This window comes from Eleutherodactylus coqui, chromosome 4 (assembly GCF_035609145.1).
Source record: "Eleutherodactylus coqui strain aEleCoq1 chromosome 4, aEleCoq1.hap1, whole genome shotgun sequence".
Lineage (NCBI taxonomy): Eukaryota > Metazoa > Chordata > Amphibia > Anura > Eleutherodactylidae > Eleutherodactylus > Eleutherodactylus coqui.
The window spans coordinates 48,232,566-48,257,331 of NC_089840.1; the positions used below are offsets into that span (position 1 = coordinate 48,232,566).

At 39.0% G+C, this 24,766-nt stretch overlaps 1 protein-coding gene across 1 annotated transcript in view; it reads left to right on the forward strand.

Annotated features, from left to right (window-relative positions):
- Positions 1 to 23,049, forward strand: part of LOC136625297 (nectin-3-like protein) — a 76,918-nt gene extending 53,869 nt beyond the window's left edge. Inside the window, exons 4-7 of the mRNA XM_066599385.1 lie at positions 1,256 to 1,567; positions 7,048 to 7,153; positions 19,417 to 19,534; positions 22,569 to 23,049. Of these exons, the coding sequence (XP_066455482.1) occupies positions 1,256 to 1,567; positions 7,048 to 7,153; positions 19,417 to 19,534; positions 22,569 to 22,583 (551 nt within the window). The 3' untranslated portion in view covers positions 22,584 to 23,049. The remainder of the gene's footprint in view (positions 1 to 1,255; positions 1,568 to 7,047; positions 7,154 to 19,416; positions 19,535 to 22,568) is intronic.
- The last annotated feature ends 1,717 nt before the right edge of the window (positions 23,050 to 24,766 follow it).

Here is a 24,766-nt window from a genome sequence, read left to right on the forward strand (position 1 = left end):
GTAAGGCAGCATTTGGGAGGAAGTGATGCGCTAGAAATGCCAATCCCGGGCACTCCTGAGGTGTGTTGAAGGGCGGCCTGGGCACACTATCAAAGGATTTTTTAAAGAAGTACCCTTTTTCTTTCTCCATAAAGTTATTGCCTTAAAGTGGATGGCGCCTAGAGTACCTTCAATTATGAGAAAGCAAAATATAGTAAACACTACTCTGATGTATGAACAAGTTGTATATAAGAACAGAAACTTTCCTGAAAATTTTGAGAAGGTATGTAAAGTGTGGTGCAACTCTACTTTAACACCACTAATACCACAGGCCCCATTATTGGATGCTTAATTTGGGTAGGTAACCAAGATGCCAATGGAAGTCTCTGTACCCGACAGACTCTTTGCTTGTTAAATTGTGCAGGACTGTATATACCCATTGCCTTGTAAAGGACTTCTACTTACATTACTTGGGTGATGTTGAACATATTTGGCAGATTCTGTTTGGTCAACTGTTTTAATAACACTGAGTTAAAAAAAAGGACTCGAAGGGCTGGTTCACACAGCGTATTTGCACCATGTATTGCAAACACAGTTTTTAAATGTGTAGTACACAATGATCAGAGCCCATTAATTTCAATGGGTTCACTCACCGGAGCGTATTTTTTCACGAGATGAACAATCATGTGAAAAAATATGTAGTATGTCCTATCTTGGTGCATATTACATACCGTAGAAGCCCAATGAAATCAGCAAAAACCTGTGTATTTATGCACAAAATCAATACATGAGCATATTCTGATGTGTGTTAATCATCCCCCTTGTGGAGTCTATAGACAACTAGAGGTTCATTATTTAACTCTGTGTAGGATTGGAGCTATGTATCACGAAAACTAGAGTTATTGTAAGAGCCCTTAGATTTGTAAGAGGTGAGGACTAAAAACTGGCAGTGGGGAAGGCGCAACACTCCAGCTTGAAGCAAGTAGGAAGTGACCAAAGGTGTGGAAAAGCTTCTTTTATTTAATAAAGTACATGATGAACTTATGAAAATGTATTTCTGGGAAAACCCCTTCATCAGTTCAGCTGGTGTTTAAAATATACAAGCAATTGGTGGGTCACAAAAAGGGTTAATAAATCCTGTTTGCCTGTGTAGCCAGGGCAGGAGCAGGAGAAGTTCAAAGATTTGTATGGGCACCATTTCATGGATCTGTGTAACACAACCTGTACTTGGGGCCTAACATTTCATGCTCATCATCCTTTATCTTCACTTTTAAAGTCTTTCCGATCATCCATGTTGTTCCTGAACTGGATCCAGTAATGGTTGGTTGTCTGGAGGAAACTGTGGGAATTTGTATTGCCAGAGCAGCCAAACCACCTGCGGCAATTGACTGGAGGACAGGAGATCTGGCATATAGTGTAGAAGAAAGCGAAACAAGACATGAAAATGGCACAGTGACCACTCAAAGTGTACTGAAAATGATACCAGAGTGGAAAATAAACGGTATCAATGTGACCTGCATAGTCTTACAAGAAGACGCAATGTCTGACATCCAAACCGAGAGGACAGTCACAATACGGAATATTCACTGTAAGTAAGGACTGTGTAATGCAGAGAACAACTTTTGTTTATCATCATTATCAGTACAATTCCCTTCAGTAATATATTTTGCCAGAGATCTAGGTAGCCGGACAAGAATACAACTACTATAGTACTTCCCTCTATGTACAAGAATATAACTACTATAATACTGCCCCCTATGTACAAGAATATAACTATTATAATACTGCCCTCTATATTCAAGAATGTAACTACTATAGTACTGCTGCCTCCTATGTACAAGAATATAGCTACTATAGTAGGGTCTCCTATGTACAAGAATATAGTTACTATAATACTGCCCCCTATGTATAAGAATATAACCACTATAATATTGCCCCCTAAGTACACGAATATAACTACTATAATACTGCCTCCTATGTACAAGGATAGAACTACTATAATACTGCCCCCTATATATAGCAACATACCTACTATAATACTGCCCCTATGTATAATATAACCACTATAATACTGCCCCCTATGTACACAAATATAATTACTATAATACTGCCCCTGTGTACAAGAATATAACTACTATAATACTGCCCCCTATGTACAAGAATTTAACTACTATAATACTGCCCCATATGTACAAGAATTTAACTACTATATTACTGCCCGATATGAACAAGAATATAACTACTATAATACTGCACCCTATGTACAAGAATATAACTACTATAATACTGCCCTCAATGTACAAGAATATACTACTATAATACTGCCTCCTACATACAAGAATATAACTACTATAATACTGCCCCCTTTGTACAAGAATATAGCTACTATAATACTGCCCACTATGTACAAGAATATAACTACTATAATACTGCCTCCTATGTATAAGAATATAACTACAATAATACTGCCCCTATGTATAAGAATATAACTACTATAATACTGCCCTCTATCTATAAGAATATAACCACTATAATACTGCCCCTATATACCCGAATAAACCTACTATAATACTGCCCCTATGTACAAGGTATCCTCCCATTATATAAGGCACTTGTCAGACCTCACATGGAATACTGCGTACAATTCTGGACACCGGTGCTCAGGAAAGATGTCACAGTGCTTGAGGGGGTTCAAAGAAGAGCGACTAAACTAATACATGGAATGACGGGACTGGAATACCCAGAGAGGCTATCAAAATTGGGACTATTTACTCTAGAGAAAAGAAGGTTAAGAGGCGACCAAATAACCATGTATAAGTACATGAGGGGACAACACATGGATCTCTCCCGCGATCTGTTTACACCCAGGACCACGACGGTAACAAGAGGACATCCGCTACGATTAGAGGAAAGTAGGTTTCATCACCAACACAGAAAGGGGTTCTTTACTGTAAGAGCAGTTAGACTGTGGAACTCTCTACCGGAGGAAGTGGTGATGGCAAAATCCATAGAGGAGTTTAAAAGGGGACTTGATGTCTTTCTGGAGAGGAAGGATATTACAGGATATAAATATTAGGTTAAGTGTCAATCCTGGTATATAGGCAGGTAGGAACTATTAGGGGTTGATCCAGGGAACAGTCTGATTGCCATTAGGGAGTCGGGAAGGAATTTTTTCCCCAAAAGGGCTAATTGACTTCTGGCCTTGGGGTTTTTTGCCTTCCTCTGGATCAACACAGTAGGATAGACAGGCTGGACTAGATGGGCAATGTCTTCATTCGGCCTTACATACTATGTTACTATGTTACTATGTAAGAATATAACTACTATAATATTGCCCTCTATGTGCAAGAATATAACTACTATAATACTGCCCCCTATGTACAAGAATATAACTACTATAATACTGCTCATATGTACAAGAATATAGCTACTATAATACTGCTCCCTATGTATAAGAATATAGCTACTATAATACTGCTCCCTATGTACAAGACTATAACTACTATAATACTGCCCCCTATGTACAAGAATATAACTACTATAATATTACCCACTATATACAAGAATATAACTACTATAATATTGCCCCTATGTACAAGACTATAACTACTATAATACTGCCCTCTATATATAGGAATATAACCACTATAATACTGCTCCTATATACACGAATATACCTACTATAATACTGCCCCTATGTACAAGAATATAACTGCTTTAATACTGCCCCCTATGTACAAGAATATAACTACTGTAATATTGCCCCTGTGTACAAGACTATAATTACTATAATACTGCCCCCTATGTACAAGAATATAACTACTATAATACTGCCCTCTATATATAAGGATATAACTAATATAATAGTGCCTCCTATGTACAAGAATATAACTACTATAATACTGCCCCCTATATACAAGAATAGAACTACTATAATACTGCCCCTATGTACAAGAATATAGCTACTATAATACTGCCCCTATGTACAAGAATATAGCTACTATAATACTGCTCCCTATGTACAAGAATATAACTACTATAATACTGCCTCCTATGTACAAGAATAGAACTACTATAATACTGCCCCTATGTACAAGAATATAACTACTATAATACTGCCTCGTATATACAAGAATATAACTGCTATAATACTGCCTCCTATGTACAAGAATATAACTACTATAATACTGCCTCCTATGTACAAGAATATAACTACTATAATACTGCCTCCTATGTACAAGAATATAACTATTATAATAATGCCCCCTATGTACAAGAATATAACTACTATAATAGTGCCTCCTATGTACAAGAATATAACTACTATAATACTGCCCCCCATATACAAGAATAGAACTACTATAATACTGCCCCTATGTACAAGAATATAGCTACTATAATACTGCTCCCTATGTACAAGAATATAACTACTATAATACTGCCCCTATGTACAAGAATATAACTACTATAATACTGCCCCCTATGTACAAGAATATAACTACTATAATACTGCCCCTCATGTACAAGAATATAACTACTATAATACTGCCCCCTATGTACAAGAATATAACTACTATAATACTGCTCCCTATGTACAAGAATATAACTACTATAATACTGCCCCTATGTACAAGAATATAACTACTATAATACTGCCCCTATGTACAAGAATATAACTACTATAATACTGCTCCTATGTACAAGAATATAACTACTATAATACTGCCTCGTATATACAAGAATATAACTACTATAATACTGCCTCCTATGTACAAGAATATAACTACTATAATACTGCCCTCTATGTACAAGAATATAACTACTACAATACTGCCTCCTATGTACAAGAATATAACTACTATAATACTGCCTCCTATGTACAAGAATATAACTACTATAATACTGCCTCGTATATACAAGAATATAACTACTATAATACTGCCTCCTATGTACAAGAATATAACTACTATAATACTGCCTCCTATGTACAAGAATATAACTACTATAATACTGCCCCCTATGTACAAGAATATAACTACTATAATACTGCCTCGTATATACAAGAATATAACTACTATAATACTGCCTGCTATGTACAAGAATATAACTACTATAATACTGCCCTCTATGTACAAGAATATAACTACTATAATACTGCCTCCTATGTACAAGAATATAACTACTATAATACTGCCTCCTATGTACAAGAATATAACTACTATAATACTGCCTCGTATATACAAGAATATAACTACTATAATACTGCCTCCCATGTACAAGAATATAACTACTATAATACTGCCCCCTATGTACAAGAGTATAACTACTATAATACTGCCTCCTATGTACAAGAATATAACTACTATAATACTGCCTCCTATGTACAAGAATATAACTACTATAATACTGCCCCCTATATACAAGAATAGAACTACTATAATACTGCCCCTATGTACAAGAATATAGCTACTATAATACTGCCCCTATGTACAAGAATATAGCTACTATAATACTGCTCCCTATGTACAAGAATATAACTACTATAATACTGCCTCCTATGTACAAGAATAGAACTACTATAATACTGCCCCTATGTACAAGAATATAACTACTATAATACTGCCTCGTATATACAAGAATATAACTGCTATAATACTGCCTCCTATGTACAAGAATATAACTACTATAATACTGCCTCCTATGTACAAGAATATAACTACTATAATACTGCCTCCTATGTACAAGAATATAACTATTATAATAATAATGCCCCCTATGTACAAGAATATAACTACTATAATAGTGCCTCCTATGTACAAGAATATAACTACTATAATACTGCCCCCCATATACAGGAATAGAACTACTATAATACTGCCCCTATGTACAAGAATATAGCTACTATAATACTGCTCCCTATGTACAAGAATATAACTACTATAATACTGCCCCTATGTACAAGAATATAACTACTATAATACTGCCCCCTATGTACAAGAATATAACTACTATAATACTGCCCCTCATGTACAAGAATATAACTACTATAATACTGCCCCCTATGTACAAGAATATAACTACTATAATACTGCTCCCTATGTACAAGAATATAACTACTATAATACTGCCCCTATGTACAAGAATATAACTACTATAATACTGCCCCTATGTACAAGAATATAACTACTATAATACTGCTCCTATGTACAAGAATATAACTACTATAATACTGCCTCGTATATACAAGAATATAACTACTATAATACTGCCTCCTATGTACAAGAATATAACTACTATAATACTGCCCCCTATGTACAAGAATATAACTACTATAATACTGCCTCGTATATACAAGAATATAACTACTATAATACTGCCTGCTATGTACAAGAATATAACTACTATAATACTGCTCTCTATGTACAAGAATATAACTACTATAATACTGCCTCCTATGTACAAGAATATAACTACTATAATACTGCCTCCTATGTACAAGAATATAACTACTATAATACTGCCTCGTATATACAAGAATATAACTACTATAATACTGCCTCCTATGTACAAGAATATAACTACTATAATACTGCCCCCTATGTACAAGAGTATAACTACTATAATACTGCCTCCTATGTACAAGAATATAACTACTATAATACTGCCTCCTATGTACAAGAATATAACTATTATAATAATGCCCCCTATGTACAAGAATATAACTACTATAATACTGCCCCCTATGTACAAGAATATAAGTATTATAATAATGCCCCCTAAGTACAAGAATATAACTACTATAATATTGCTGATAGATTTTCTTTATTCTCAGGAGATCAGAGGCTAACATGTCTGATCCATGAGCCTCCTGACATGAGACCTCTAGGGAGAGAGAGAAACTTTCCCCATGCACATTAAATTAATAGATGAACAGATAGAAATTGTACAGCTGACCCGGGAAATAGGAAATATTTTGTCTATATAATTTTGTACTTGTTAATTTTCTTCCTATCTGATTATACTGTAGATTGATTTGTTTATGTGCTTTTGTCTTTTTTTTTTATTAAGTTGCTCCTCAGACAGTGAATATTGATGTTCTTAGAAATAGTGATGAATCACTGCAGCTTTTGTGTCATTCTGAAGCAAATCCACCAGCCAAGTACTGCTGGCGCAGGTAGGTCATAGGTTGAACTCATGTCCAAGTTATGGTTATGTCCTATGTTCTGTGTTTTTATGCCAGGAAAGCCCCATAATGGCTCATTTCACTGACTGATGCCAGAAGAGAATCCATTTAGCATCTGCCATGCCAAAAAACATCAGCGTACCTTATCTTCCACTCTATGGAAAAGCATAGTTGATTATGGCAGATGTTTGCATTGTGAAGAAGATAAAGTAAGGAGTTCAGTGGGAAGCCAGTTCGGAAGAGTCTCACGGTTTGCAGTTTTATGTTTAAAAGTTATTTATTGAAAGTCAAGATTTGTAACAATGCTTCAACATTAATCATATACACTGTCACTAACTTCCGTTTTATAATAAAGATTAATAACAAAGCATGTGTCATCTCTAGAGATGAGCGAACGTACTCGGATAGGCACTACTCGTCCGAGTAATGTGCCTTATCCGAGTACCGCTGTACTCGTGCTGAAAGATTCAGGGCGCTCCGCTGCTGACAGGTGAGTCGCAGCGGGGAGCGGGGCAGAGCGGCCGGGAGAGAAGGAGAGAAAGATCTCCCCTCCGTTCCTCCCCGCTCTCCCCTGCAGCTCCCTGCTCCGCAGCGCGTCCCGAATCTTTCTGCACGAGTACAGCGGTACTCGGATAAGGCACATTACTCGGACGAGTAGTGCCTATCCGAGTACGTTCGCTCATCTCTAGCTCATCTCCTTTGATGTCCATCTGTGTCTGGTGTGAGCCCAAAGAGCTATATGGTGGTCAATATAAAAGGGCAAATCCAGAGTAGGCCTGAGATTTTACATTAATTTCCTAGTGATGGAGAAGACACCTGGTAGTGACATGAGAAACAACCTTAAAGGGGTTTTCCACTGAAATACTATAGTAGACCTATCATCAGGATAGGTCATCAATAGTTGATCGGCAGGGGTTCATTGCTCAGGACCCTGACCGATCAACTGTGCGGGCGCATGCCTGTATCACATCTTGTATCCAAGCTAAAGGGGTAAAACAGGGTACAAGAGCATCCATGCCCCCCGTATCACGTCTTGTATCCAAGCTAGAGGGGGTACAACAGGACATACATACATACATACATACAATCAATAAGACCAGCTTTACACAGATGTGAGTGCAGTTGCACACACTTTTGTGCACTTATTTGTACCTCTGAGGGCAGCCGCACACGGGTGTAAGCGCATGTACGCTCACTATCGTGGAACGTACATATCCTAAGCAGTGTGTGTGTGTATGTATGTATGTATGTGTGTGTATATATATATATATATCTATATATCTATATATATATATATATATATATATATATATATATATATATCTATATATATATATATCTATATATATAATATATATATATCTATATATATAAAGCTGAAAGCCCTCACTGACTCACTCACTGACTGACTGACTGACTGACTCGCCAAAAGTTCTTCAACTTCCCAATGTCGTAGAAACATGAAATTTGGCGCAAGCATAGATTATCTCCAAAATAGGAAAAGAAATTGGGTCCCAACTCGATTATTCAATTCTAGCGCAAAAGAATTGGCATCAAAATTTAACGTACATAATCTAAATCACTCACTTCCCAATGTCATAGAAACGTGAAATTTGGCACGAGCATTGATTATGTCATAAATAGGGAAAGCTAATGGGTCCCAACTCGATTATTCAATTCTATGCGCAAAAGAATTTAGCGTCCAAATTTTACGTGCGGAATGTAATTTTCTCACTTTCCGGTGTCATAGAAACGGGAAATTTGGCACGAGCATTGATTATGTCATAAATAGGAAAAGCTAATGGGTCCCAACTCCATTATTCAATTCTAGCGCAAAAGAATTGGCGTCAAAATTTTACGTGCGGAATGTAATTTTTTCACTTTCCGGTGTCATAGAAACAGAAAATTTGGCACGAGCATTGATTATGTCATAAATAGGAAAAGCTAATGGGTCCCAACTCGATTATTCAATTCTATGCGCAAAAGAATTAGCGTCCAAATTTTACGTACGGAATCTAACTTTCTCACTTTCCGGTGTCATAGAAACGGAAAATTTGGCACGAGCATTGATTATGTCATAAATAGGAAAAGCTAATGGGTCCCAACTCGATTATTCAATTCTACGCACAAAAGAATTAGCGTCCAAATTTTACGTGCGGAATGTAATTTTCTCACTTTCCGGTGTCATAGAAACGGGAAATTTGGCACGAGCATTGATTATGTCATAAGTAGGGAAAGCTAATGGGTCCCAACTCCATTATTCAATTCTATGCGCAAAAGAATTAGCGTCCAAATTTTACGTGCGTAATGTAATTTTTTCACTTTCCGGTGTCATAGAAATGTGAAATTTGGCACGAGCATTGATTATGTCATAAATAGGAAAAGCTAATGGGTCCCAACTCCATTATTCAATTCTAGCGCAAAAGAATTAGCGTCCAAATTTTACGTGCGGAATGTAATTTTCTCACTTTCCGGTGTCATAGAAACGGGAAATTTGGCATGAGCATTGAATATGTCATAAATAAGAAAAGCTTATGGGTCCCAACTCCATTATTTAATTCTATGCGCAAAAGAATTAGCGTCCAAATTTTACATACGGAATGTAATTTTTTCACTTTCTGGTGTCATATAAACGTGAAATTTGGCGCAAGCATAGATTATCTCCAAAATAGGAAAAGAAATTGGGTCCCAACTCGATTATTCAATTCTAGCGCAAAAGAATTGGCGTCGAAATTTAACGTACATAATCTAAATCACTCACTTCCCAATGTCATAGAAACGTGAAATTTGGCACGAGCATTGATTATGTCATAAATTGGAAAAGTTAATGGGTCCCAATTCGATTATTCAATTCTATGCGCAAAAGAATTGGCGTCAAAATTTTACGTACATAATCTAAATCTCTCACTTCCCAATGTCATAGAAATATGAAATTTGGCAGGATCATTGATTATGTCATAAAAAGGAAAAGCTAATGGGTCCCAATTCGATTATTCAATTCTATGCACAAAAGAATTAGCGTCCAAATTTTACGTGCGGAATGTAATTTTCTCACTTTCCGGTGTCATAGAAACGTGAAATTTGGCACGAGCATTGATTATGTCATAAATAGGAAAAGCGAATGGGTCCCAACTCGATTATTCAATTCTATGCGCAAAAGTTTTAGCGTCCAAATTTTACGTGTGGAATGTAATTTTCTCACTTTCCGGTGTCATAGAAACGTGAAATTTGACACGAGCATTGATTATGTCATAAGTAGGAAAAGCTAATGGGTCCCAACTCGATTATTCAATTCTTTGCGCAAAAGAATTTAGCGTCCAAATTTTACGTGCGGAATGTAATTTTCTCACTTTCCGGTGTCATAGAAACGGGAAATTTGGCACGAGCATTGATTATGTCATAAATAGGAAAAGCTAATGGGTCCCAACTCGATTATTCAATTCTATGCACAAAAGAATTAGCGTCGAAATTTTACGTGCGGAATGTAATTTTCTCACTTTCCGGTGTCATAGAAACGGGAAATTTGACACGAGCATTGATTATGTCATAAATAGGAAAAGCTAATGGGTCCCAACTCGATTATTCAATTCTATGCGCAAAAGAATTAGCGTCCAAATTTTACTTGCGGAATGTAATTTTCTCACTTTCCGGTGTCATAGAAACGGGAAATTTGGCACGAGCATTGATTATGTCATAAATAGGAAAAGCTAATGGGTCCCAACTCGATTATTCAATTCTAGCGCAAAAGAATTGGCGTCGAAATTTTACGCACGGAATGTAATTTTTTCACTTTTCGGTGTCATAGAAACGGGAAATTTGGCACGAGCATTGATTATGTCATAAATAGGAAAAGCTAATGGGTCCCAACTCGATTATTTAATTCTAGCAAAACAGAATTAGTGTCGAAATTTAACGTACATAATCTAAATCTCTCACTTCCCAATGTCATAGAAACATGAAATTTGCCATAAGCATTGAATATGTCATAAATAGGAAAATTTAATGGGTCCCAACTCGATTATTCAATTCTAGCGCAAAAGAAGGGGGGAACCACAGGGGCAGAGCTTTGTCTGACTAAATCAAATTGGAGCCCTTCACAGTGACAGACAGACTAAAATATAACTTTTATTCAAGACTAACATAAAATAATGACTTGGGCTAAGAACAAGACAAACATAAAGACAGAGAATATTACAGAAAGGTGGGTAAATGGAGTTATTAGAATCACCCCACCTAGGCTATGGTAAAGACGAGACTGAAGAGTCGCTAGTGATGCATCAGATAGTCCGTAATTTAATGAGTAGAATTACGGGTATCAGATATAAGTCTAAGAACACTTTGGTACTGGAGCAAAATTGCTCAAAAAACCTATGGAGATCGCACTGGTTTAGTCGTCACTTGCGATTAATTAATCCAATGGTCACTAAAGTGGGGCCCCAGTACCTATAAACTATAAGAAGAGTGTCACGCATCAGTGTAGCGACCGTCTGTAACAAAGTGGTCACATTCGGATAGGTTGATGATCACAGGATTTGATAGTTACTTAGCCAATAATATGATTTGAGGAAACCATAAAAGTATCTCAAGTATTTAGCTCAGAGTAGTATCAGTCCATATCATTTGGAAAGAACGGTAAGCTCTCTTTAGTATAAGTATAGCTCAATATACAACTCATATAACTCGAGAGAAGAATGGATGACCTCTCTTTATGTGAAAGGGTGATTACTGCTCAAGAATAATTACTGCTCAACGCGTTTCCCTACTAGGATTGTTGGTAGTTCATCAGGAGCAATTGTATGAGTTATGCCATACGATATGACAGGTTCGTTGAGTTGAAAACTCAAGAGAAAGAGAGAGAAAGTACCACAATCGTGTTTTGAGACACGAAGGGTTAAATACTTTCTGTCAAATTTTGAGAAAGTGCCACAATCTTGTTTTGGGACACAAAGAGTTAAGAGAAAGTGCCACAATCGTGTTTTGGGACACGAAGGGTTAATTACTTTCTGCCAGATTTTGAGAAAGTGCCACAATCGTGTTTTGGGACATAGAGGGTTATATAATCTGTCAGATTTTTGTTGGTGTGGTCATGCAGGCTAGTTAGGAGATGTGCAGGAGATATACTGATTTATAGAGAAATACTGCACATCAACTAACCTCAAAGAATTGAAATGGGATCAGAACTAGAAAGTAGGGGATTATTCAAGACCCATACTTAGTTCATCATCCAATAATCTTTGAACAAGGTCGCTAAATAGCGAAATAATAGCGGTCTGCAACTTGTTCATATAATAAACTCTATAGATATATAGTAGCCTGGGACTAGTCTATCAAAAAAGAAATAGAGTTCTAGGCTACATAGAGCTTTTTTCAGATCCCTTTCATTCTATCAAGGTCTCTAGGCAGCGCATAGTAGCATAAGCAGAGCGGTGTCTTTGCTGCCTAGATATGAGACCTGCATCCAACACACACACATTCAGATAAAATAACAAAAGTGGTAGAGCCTGGAGCTCTGATGGTGAGCTCAGGCATTATGTTTGTGAGCCCAGAGTGCTGCTACTGATATACCAAGAAGCCCTCCCCTAAAGGGGGTTGGTGTGGAAAATCAGCCAATCAGATGTTATAGTGGGAGGGGTTAGGACGATTCCACTGATCTAAGGGAAAACAGGTAAAAGAAGTCCGTTTATAATCTGCTGTTTGGCTCAAACTGGGTGTATTAGTGAGGACAAATGTTGCAGCAGCCTCCCTCATAGTCTGATCGCCCGTATGTGCACATGGATCTTTAAATTTTACTTTAGAAAGATCGCTACCGGTGAGCCGCTATTGCGCACGCGCGCGCAGCGCTGTGACGTCATCACGTCAGTCATGTGATGTGGTACGTCCTGACGTTCTGTTGTGTCACATGATCTGCTTCATTCAAAGAAATAGCTTATTATAAGCAATGTAGATTGCCATGGCAATAGCGGTCATGTGATCTGCACTGCCCAGAAGACACATGAGTGAGACTGGGATGTATATAGTGCAGATTAATTAGATGCTACAGCATAGAATATACAGAATGCGTTTAGTGAGGATTTATTGGTTGTTAGTTATAAGACACAGAAAGAAGTTTATTTAAATATATACATATATATACAAGTACTGTGTATCGGTAATGGTTATTTTAAGGCTACGTAATGTAGAAAGAGTCATGCATATACTGCATAAATCTGATAATTAGATGGTTTGAAGAACAACCGATGAACGTAGCGTCTTAGATATTGCTCACTTAGCGCTATGACAAGGAAGAATCACATAACGTAACAATGGGCTGATTTTTGAATTCCTTTGTAAAACAGCACTCTAAATGCGTGATAAAATCAAAAATATTGGTATTCTCATAATAGAGCCAATGACTGATAGATGCCGGCTGTATGATCAAAAAGAAGAAAGATTGGCTATAGAGGGATTACAAAAAGCAGTTGAAACACAAATTCTCATTTAAGCCACTAGGATTAACTGTATTCAGTCGAAAAATCCATGCTGCCTCTTTGCATAGGAGTTTTTTGTCCGTATCACCGCGACGCCCATGAGTCCTGATAATTTCAATCCCTTGAAATTTCAGTTGTTTTGTATCACCATTGTGGAATTTCCACATATGGTCTGCTAGGGGGGTCGACTCATGGCGTCTGATGTTCCCTAGGTGATCGAGAATTCTGCGACGAAACTGTCGAATTGTCTTGCCCACATAGTTCATGGGGCAAGAACATGTGGCAAGATAGACTATGTTTTGTGTTCGACAGTTAATAAAGTCTCTGCATGAGTAAACTGTATTAGTAGATGATGACTTAAAAGTATTACCGCGCAGAATAAAAGGGCAAGCGAGGCAGCCCTGGCATGGAAAGCTACCTTGGGGCTTGCTGGAACCAAGCCAAGTAATTTGCCTTTCATCGGGAGGGAGGTGACTTTTCACTAGATGGTCTTTTAAATTATGGCCACGGCGGAATGTTATAGATGGTCTTTCGGGAAGAAAATCATTAAGGTCTTTGTCGCGTTTCAGGATATCCCAATAGTAGTTGAGGATATTCCTTATTTGTATCGAGCAAGTATCGTAAGTGCCAATAATTCTGGCTTTATTGTCCAAGGAACGGATCTTAGGTTGAAGGAGAGTAGTCCTTTCTTGAGATGATGCAAAGATAAATGCTTGGTCGATGACCTTTTTGGGATAATTGCAATTTTTAAAGCGATCATACAATTTTTTACTTTCCATTTCAAAACTCGAATTATCCGAACAATTGCGTCGGAGTCGCAGAAACTGACCTTTTGGTATGCCACGTTTTAATGGTGCAGGATGGAAACTGTCCCAGGTAAGTAGGCTGTTTGTCGCCGTGGACTTACGGAAAAGAGAGGATGTTATCTGTCCCGATGGATCTTTTTTAATTTGAAGATCCAGAAAGGACAGCGTAGTGGTATTAATTTCCGAAGTAATCCGAAGATTCAGATCATTATGGTTTAGATGATCAATGAATACCTCAAGGGACGACCGATCGCCATTCCAGAACAGGAGCACATCGTCAATATAACGTATCCACAATGAGATGTTATCTGACCCCATAATGTTATCACTGTTGAAGATCCGTTCCTCCCACCAGCCCAGGTACAGGTTGGCATACGATGGGGCACAAGGAGTCCCCATCGCGGTGCCCCTGAGCTGGTGGAAGTACTTGGCTTCGAACAGGAAAAAATTGTGGTTTAGGATAAATTCAAGGAATTCCAGGACACATTTGTTATGCATATTGTATAAAGGTCCTCTTTGATTCAGAAAGAACTCCGTCGCCTTAAGACCACCTTGGTGGGGGATGGAGCTATACAACGATTCAATGTCCAATGAGGCCATAATTGTGTCTGGATTAACAGTAAGGCCATCTAGGATGCGTAGGACGTCCATAGCGTCCTGGACAAATGATCGTAAAGATGATACAAAGGGTCTCAGTATCCTGTCAACGTATGTGCTCAAGTTCTGGGTAAGGTTGTCAACCCCTGAGACGATCGGCCGTCCCCTGAGTGGGTTGAGGCCCTTATGCACTTTAGGAAGTGTGTAAAAAGTAGCTGTAGTCGGTTTTTTGGGATACAGAAATTGATATTCAGTGTTGTCTATGCATCCCAGCTCTAGGGCTTTTTTAAATATTTTTTGTAAGTCACGTGAAAAGCTGTCTGTCGGGTCGTGGGACAACATGCCGTAAGTAGATGTATCACTCAACAGACGTTGGCACATGCCTACGTATTGTTCCCGATCCATTATAACAATATTCCCGCCTTTATCGGCAGCTTTTATGATTATTGCCTTATTGTTTTCAAGATTTTTTAGAGCAAGAGATTCTCCTTTTGTAAGATTAGGGCAAGTAAATTTTGAAGCGCAAAAGAACTAGTGTCCAAATTTTACGTACGGAATCTAATTCTCTCACTTCTTGGTGTCATAGAAACATGAAATTTGGAACGGGCATTGATTATGTCATAAATAGCAAAAGTTAATGGGTCCCAACTTGATTGTTCAATTCTAAGCACAAAAGAATTAGCGTCCACATTTTACGTACGAAATCTAATTCTCTCACTTCCCGATGTCATAGAAACTTGAATTTTGGCACGGGCATTGATTATGTCATAAATAGGAAAAGTTAATGGGTCCCAACTTGATTATTCAATTCTAAGTGCAAAAGAATTAGCGTCCAAGTTTTACGTATGGAATCTAATTCTCTCACTTCCTGATGTCATTTTATATAAAGGAAACGTCGCATCGTTACCTCCCTGTGGTGTTTCCTGGATAAGGCAAAGAACCATGCAAAATGGTGAACATATGTTTTTCCGGTATCTCTAAAGTAACCACGACTTCATAAGATTTTCCGTGTGAACACCAGATAAACACCAGTACCAAATTAACTCGGGCAAAGCCGGGTATATCAGCTAGTCATATATATATATATATATATATATATATATATATATATATATATATATATATATATATATATATATATTACAAATTATATGAGTGTATATATATTTATATGTATATGCATCTTGATATTTATATATACATACACTCATACAGTACATTGCTTGGGGAATATTCCTGTTACCATGTGGAGTGACTACAGTGAGGGGCTACAGTGAGGCGCTACCGTGAGGGGCTATCCTGAGTGATTATTGTGAGTAACTACTTTGAGAGACTGCTGTGAGTGGCTGCTGTGAGATTGCAAGGAAGATCTGGAAGCTCTTGGGAAATGTTGGGTGTTCAGGGACAGAGGCAGGGAGAAACACTATCAGATTTTGGTAGACTGCAGGCAGGACTGCACAGCTCTATTCACTGCACTGGATGGGCAGAAGTAGCTTTGTGAGGGAGGAAGGGGTCAGCACAGCAAGGGGTGCTGGGAGATGACCTTCTAGCAGAAGGGGCTGAACATGTAAACAGAGCATGGAGGTAAAAATGGAGCCTAGGTAAGTACTACTTCTGAAAAAAACATTTTGTATGTGTTATTTACAACCGGCTGTGCTGGCAGGGCAGATTTATTGGAAAAAAAATATAGATTGTATTGACAGAACCCCTTTAAGGTACAAAACAGCTTGGTCCTTAAGGAGTTAATGATATTGGTTTATATTTTGGTCGTGGATAAGCGATGAAGACAATGGTCTGCCGGAACCCCGTAATAATTTTTCAGGGAAGGGCTTTAAATATAAGCCTTACCCTGAAAACAAGAATTTTAGTGTAAAAAAAATGTGTTCTTCATCCCTGCAGGGAATAAACAATTCCCTACCGCAGAGGATCAAGCTGCCCGGCACCCAGTAATTGTTTTTCAGGGAAGGGCTTTAAATATAAGCCCTTCCCTAAAAACAACAAGAAAAGATGGTGATAAAAATAAAATAAAATCTATACTCACCTTTCATCAGCTGCCGGGGCTCAGCCGAGTCCAGCTGGCTCTTCTCCTGGACTGCTCTGAGGAGAATTCAGCAGGCGGGGATTTAAAATCCCCGGCTGCTGAATGGGCTGCTTCTGATTGGCTGAGCACTGTGACCAATCAGAGGCAGCTCTCAGCTATTAAGTTACAGCTGAGAGCTGCCTCTGATTGGTCCCAGCAATCAGCCAATCAGAGGCAGCACTCACTCACCCATTCATTAATTCATTCTTGCGGGTACACAGTAGAGGCGGACAGGTAAGGCTTTTCTGTTTTTTTTAACACTAAAATTGTTGTTTTTTAGGGAAGGGCTTATATTTAAAGCCCTTTCCTGAAAAACAATTACGAGGTTCCGGTAGACCACTGTCTTCAATGGAGCCACCGGCAGCAGCTGCGGCTCCATTCAAGACAATGCATGCATTTTTTTTTTTACACTAAAAATTCAGTCTTTTCGGGAAAGGGCTTACATGTAAAGCCCTTTCCTGAAAAACAATTCAGGGGTGCCAAGCAGACCATTGCCTTGAATGCAGCTGCCGGCAGCAGCCGTTACTCTATTGAAGGCAATGCATGGACCTGCATTCACGCGTGTTTTTGCACGTACATGGGTGCACACTTATGTACGCACCTATTCATCTCTAGTCCACCATCAGGGCTAGAGATACTGCTACACTTTATATCTCTACCTCTCTAAGTGGCTTTTGCTCCTAGCATTTTAATAGGGTTACTATCTTTCTCTATTAGTGCTATTATCTCTAGAACAGACCTCTTATCCTTTGCCTTATGCTCACATTGGAGTATCTAGATTCTTTCAATCTTTTTTGAGGCTATTTCTATAGAGTTAGGCAGAGATTTATAGGAGATTTTTTTGACTTTTATTAGGTCTTAGTGCGGAGAGTTCTCTGTAGAGTACTGAAGGAATTAGTGTACTCTTTGGGGCTCTTACCTCATAGGATTAGACCACTACCTTTATCTAAAGTGTGTCTAACTCCAGGCCTCATCTCCTATTGTAGCTTAAAGGGAAGGATACATCAGCATCCTATTGCTAGTTCATTATATTTTCTTTGGGGTTAGTGCGACAAATAATTTTGAGAAAAACAACACGTATATTCTTATTGCACTACTTTGTTCATAGTAATATCCAGTACTTACCGCATAAATAATTGGTTCCTGATGAGTCATACAACTGACAGAAACGCGTTGAACCTGAATTTGAACCAGAATCTCTAGAATACGAAACTTACTAACAGACTCGCTTTACCCTTAGGAGTCTATAGGCTGGCAATTCTAAACTGCCAGTATTTCGCTAGTATACCTGTATCTCTATAAATACGAAACTTGTAAATGGACTTTTCCTAACCCTTAGAAGTTTGGAATCTGGCTTCTCTAAACTGCCAGTATTTTCTTAGTGATATTTGGATCTGGTTGATTGATAAATCAAGTTGCCTGCACATCCACAGAGGCACATAACCAGCAATCCATATCCTTCTTTATGTTGTCTTGTCTTTCTCGTTATGTGTATGGGACACCATATTTTAATTAATTAATTAAATAAAAGTTAAATTTTAAGGGATCATTCCAGTGAATATATTCCATTTTCTTTATTGATCCTCCTGCCTCAGTGATTCGTCTTTATGTACGCACAAAAACACGCTCATGTGAAGCCACCCTAAGCATAAAAAAAAATCCTTCCTGACTCCAATCTGGCAATCGGAATAATCCCCGGATAAACAACCTTTCTGAAGCAATCAGTAACTGTAACATTTAGTTTTGTATTGCTCAAGTAAGGCACCCAGGCCTCTCTTAAACTCTTTTATTGAATTTGCCATCACCACGTCTTTAGGCAGCACACCTTTCTCCTCATTGTATTGAAAAGCATGGGTGACTATGCCATTTCAACAGATGAGAGGCCACACAAAAATGTGTATCATGGGGAATACATTTTTTCACTGGGTGACTTATGCAACTGTATGGCATGTGGTTGTGTAGTAGAGGTCTATATGGGTGTATACGACTAATGTACAACATTAATGCGGAGTGGACAGAACGCAATCTTGTACTAATTTTGAATTACTTCATGTATCCTCCTCTAGTCTCCCCCATAAGAACTTTCTGATTACTACTCTTTCCTAATTCCTAGTCAATAACACAAGGTTCTATTTACACATCACAGTCATATTATGTTTTTTTAGCCATTTTCAGAAAATCACAACTAATATTACAACCACAATATGTGAATATACCCCAACACTTGAACATCATGCATACTTTTGAAAACCACTAATTGTGACTGATGCTTCAAAAATCAATCCCATAAATGTTTTATTATAGGTCAGATCAAATTATTGAATTGGGGGCATCATCCTTAATTGTTCCAAACGAACCAGGAATATATGTATGTGAGGCAAAGAACTACTTGGGAGTAAACACTGGAAACTTGAGGATTGAGGTAAGTTCCTGATGCCATTTACTTTTAAAAATAAACATAGGAAACCTGTGAAAATGCTAAATTCTAACTCATATGACTAATTGCATCCCTGAAAACTATGGTTTTGTTATATGGAGCATGCTGGTATAACCTGGGTATCTTCTGTATATAATTTATATAGGTACAGCTGGTATTTATTATTCATTTTCTAAATCCATGCACTGTGAAGGTCCTTGGTGTGTGTAAATATGCCCCACGGGGAGTCGCCTTGTCACTAAACACTGTGACAGCACTATCACAATGTTCAGTGACAAGGGGATTCCCCGCAGGGAGTAAAGAATTCCCTGTGACAGCTGTGGCAGACAATCGCGATGCCAGCACCCCTGCATTGATTTTAAGGGAAGGGCATTAAATATAAGCCCTTCCCTGAAAATCATTCCTATCTGGTGTGAAAAAGATAAATAAATAAATACTCACCTCTGCTGCTGCCGGGGCTTAGACGCCTCTAGCAGCTTGGGTCCCGTCACTGCTCTGAGTCTCTTTCAACAGGCAGGGATTTAAAATCCCCATCTGCTGAAAGGGCTGTATCTGATTGGCTGAGCGCTCAGCCAATCACAGGCAGCGCTTGGCCATTCAATGAAAGATCCCGGGACTTAATTGCATATGAACTGTGCTACAGTATGCTGTACAAGCTGTTTTAGCTGTGAATACGTTTGCTGTACTGTGAATAAACGGTGGTGTGCGCCAGAAAAAGAAATTGCTGTTCATGGAGCCTTTGTACAGGTGTGGTCCCCATTTCTGAGTCTGAGAGCTCGGTGATCCAGAGGCAAGTGAACCTCCTTGCCACTACATTATTTATACATATATATATACATATACATACATATACACATACATATATATATACACTACCGTTCAAAAGTTTGGGGTCACCCAAACAATTTTGTGTTTTCCATGAAAAGTCACACTTATTCACCACCATGCGTTGTGAAATGAATAGAAAATAGAGTCAAGACATTGACAAGGTTAGAAGTAATGATTTGTATTTGAAATAACATTGTTTTTACATCAAACTTTGCTTTCGTCAAAGAATCCTCCTTTTGCAGCAATTACAGCATTGCACACCTTTGACATTCTAGCTGTTAATTTGTTGAGGTAAGCTTGAGAAATTGCACCCCACGCTTCTAGAAGCATCTCCCACAAGTTGGATTGGTTGGATGGGCACTTCTGGCGTACCATACGGTCAAGCTGCTCCCACAACAGCTCAATGGGGTTCAGATCTGGTGACTGCGCTGGCCACTCCATTACCGATAGAATACCAGCTGCCTGCTTCTGCTGTAAATAGTTCTTGCACAATTTGGAGGTGTGTTTAGGGTCATTGTCCTGTTGTAGGATGAAATTGGTTCCAATCAAGCGCTGTCCACTGGGTATGGCATGGCGTTGCAAAATGGAGTGATAGCCTTCCTTATTCAGAATCCCTTTTACCCTGTACAAATCTCCCACCTTACCAGCACCAAAGCAACCCCAGACCATCACATTACCTCCACCATGCTTAACAGATGGCGTCAGGCATTCTTCCAGCATCTTTTCATGTGTTCTGCGTCTCACAAACGTTCTTCTTTGTGATCCAAACACCTCAAACTTGGATTCATCCGTCCACAACACTTTTTTCCAGTCTTCCTCTGTCCAATGTCTGTGTTTTTTTGCCCATCTTAATCTTTTTCTTTTATTGGCCAGTCTCAGATATGGCTTTTTCTTTGCCACTCTGCCCTGAAGCCCAAAATCCCGCAGCCGCCTCTTCACTGTAGATGTTGACACTGGTGTTTTGCGGGTACTATTTAATGAAGATGCCAGTTGGGTACCTGTGAGGCGTCTGTTTCTCAAACTAGAAACTCTAATGTGCTTATCTTCTTGCTTAGTTGTGCAACGCGGCCTCCCACTTCTTTTTCTACTCTGGATAGAGCCTGTTTGTGCTGTCCTCTGAAGGGAGTAGTACACACCGTTGTAGGAAATCTTCAATTTCTTAGCAATTTCTCGCATGGAATAGCCTTCATTTCTAAGAACAAGAATAGACTGTCGAGTTTCAGATGAAAGTTCTCTTTTTCTGGCCATTTTGAGCGTTTAATTGACCCCACAAATGTGATGCTCCAGAAACTCAATCTGCTCACAGGAAGGTCAGTTTTGTAGCTTCTGTAACGAGCTAGACTGTTTTCAGATGTGTGAACATGATTGCACAAGGGTTTTCTAATCATCAATTAGCCTTCTGAGCCAATGAGCAAACACATTGTACCATTAGAACACTGGAGTGATAGTTGCTGGAAATGGGCCTCTATTCACCTTTGTAGATTTTGCACAAAAAAACAGACATTTGCAGCTAGAATAGTCATTTACCACATTAGCAATGTATAGAGTGCATTTGTTTAAAGTTAGGACTAGTTTAAAGTTATCTTCATTGAAAAGTACAGTGCTTTTCCTTCAAAAATAAGGACATTTCAATGTGACCCCAAACTTTTGAACGGTAGTGTATATATAATTAGTATTATACACTATATCGTGTGTTATAAATATATGTACGAATAAAATATGTATGCGCACACATACAGTATATATAAACAATCTGGTACAAATTATCCTGTAGGGTCCAATGAAAGCTGTGGACTTCATGTACCCTGAATCTTTAACCTCTGGCACTTGTACATTGTAATAACTCATTTTACAGCATTTTAGTATATTGTAATCAGATTATCATAATGCTTTTAAATGTCAAGTTTTTATTTGCAATATTTGTACAAGTCATGTTAGTGATTGCTATATTTGTGGATCTGCAGTGAATGATCCAGCAGCTGGGCAGGGTGGGTAATGGAGTTTGGTGATATCACCAAGGAAGTTGCAGCTCATCAGAAATTGAAAAATAGGGAAATTTGAGAGATGGGAAAAAAACACCCACCCCCCTCAAGACAATAATCCTTTTACTGTAGACTCTGATGTACCTAGAACATGTTCTTGTTGTATTGTCATATTTTGTTTATGTAATTGTTTTTTCTTTTCTATGCAGAACACTTTTTTTTAAATCAAAGGACAAAACTAGAACAAATGGACCTAATATCTGATCAACGGGATGAATCTAGTAATTACTGAGAAAACTTGAAACCGGAACTTTCTTCAAGAAGCAGAATAGACTGAGGCCTCCTAATTCCAGATGCAACAGTATCCACTATGGGAAAAGCCCAACCAGATGAAATGATTCCATGGACTTGTACTGTCTATGCCTAACTCAAAACTTACACAAGTGTGTATCACTCACATGTAGATCCTTATTTTCCCTTCTTTTCAAATCAGTTCATTTTTATTGAAATTATAAAAAATACAATTTCCCCTTAATTTCTACACATTTCTACATGCATAAGCATAATATACATAAAAAGTATCATTACTAGAAATGAGCGAGCGCACTCGTCCGAGCTTGATGCTCGCTCGAGCATTAGGGTACTCGAGATGCTCGTTACTCGAGACGAGCACCACGCGGTACTCGAGTCAATTGCATTTCCTTCCCTGCATGTTTTGCGCCATTTTCTGGCCAATAGACATGCAGGGAAGGCATTACAACTTCCTCCTGTGACGTGCCAGCCCTATCCCACCCCCCTGCAGTGAGTGGCTGGGGAGATCAGGTGCCACCCGAGTATATAAACTGGGCCCGCCTGTGGCTCGCCACAGACACACACTGGCAGAGATTAGGGAGAGTGCTGTTCCTGCTATAGGGAGAGTGTTAGGCTACTGTCAGCGTCTTCAAGAACCCCAACAGTCCTTCTTAGGGCCACATCTTACCGTGTGCATTACTGTTGTGGCTGCTGGGAGCAGTTTTGCACCAATTTATTTTTCATCTTGGGCTGTGCAGGCTATAGCGTTCTCAGTCTGCAGCCAATTATACAGAGTATAGGGGCAGTACTGGTGAGGCAGGGACAGTGGTAGTGTAGAATCCTGTCAACAAGTACCCCACCGGTCCTTCTTAGGGCTACCTCTGACCATGTGCATTACTGTTGTGGCTGCTGGGAGCAGTTTTGCACCAATTTATTTTTCATCTTGGGCTGTGCAAACTATTGCGTTCTCAGTCTGCAGCCAATTATACAGAGTATAGGCGCAGTGCTGGTCAGGCAGGGACAGTGGTAGTGTAGAATCCTGTCAACAAGTAGTCCGAAAAAGCTCCTGCTTAGCGCTACCTGTGACCGTGTGCATTACTGTTGTAGCTACTGGGAGTTGTAGTGGCTCACTATTAGCCAGGTAGGCCTTTCTGCAGCCTACTGTATAATTTTTTCGGCCTAGAGTGTGCGTTAAATAACCGCTGTGACACTCCAAGTGCAGGCCAATAATTACCTAATTTTTTACACCGCTCTGTGCGTCCCATCAACTTCATGTACAGCGTACGGCCACAGCCCCTGATAGAGGGAAAGACATATACACGCTATCTAGGCTGCTGTTTTTTTCAAAAACATCAGAAAAAAATCCTCCTTAGGGCTACCTGTGACCGTGTGCAGTTTACTGTGTGGCTGCTGGGAGTTGTAGTGGCTCACTATTAGCCAGCTAGGCCTTTCTGCAGCCTAGCGTATAATTTTTCGGCCTACAGTGTGCGTTACATATCTGCTGTCAGCCCCCAAGTGCAGGCCAATAATTGCCTACTTTTTTACACCGCTCTGTGCGTCCCGTCAACTTCACGCACAGCGTACGGCCACAGCCGCTGATAGAGGGAAAGACATATACAGACTATCTAGGCTGCTGGTTTTTTCAAAAACATCTGAAAAAAAATCCTCCTTAGGGCTGCCTGTGACCATGTGCAGTTTACTGCGTGGCTGCTGGGAGTTGTAGTGGCTCACTATTAGCCAGCTAGGCCTTTCTGCAGGCAAGCGTATAATTTTTTCGGCCTACAGTGTGTGTTACATTACCGCTGTCAGACTCCAAGCGCAGGCCAATAATTGCCTAATTTTTTACACCGCTCTGAGTCTGCTGTATTTGAAATACACCATGCTGAGGGGTAGGGGTAGGCCTAGAGGACGTGGACGCATGTGAGGACACGGAGGTCCAAGTGAGGGTGTGGGCACAGGCCGAGTTCCTGGTCCAGGTGAATTGAAGCCGGCTGCTGCGGGATTAGGAGACAGGCAAGTTTCTGGGGTCCCCAGCTTCATATCACAATTTTTGGGTCCACGTGGTAGACCTTTATTACAAAATGAGCAGTGTGAGCAGGTCCTGTCGTGGATAGCA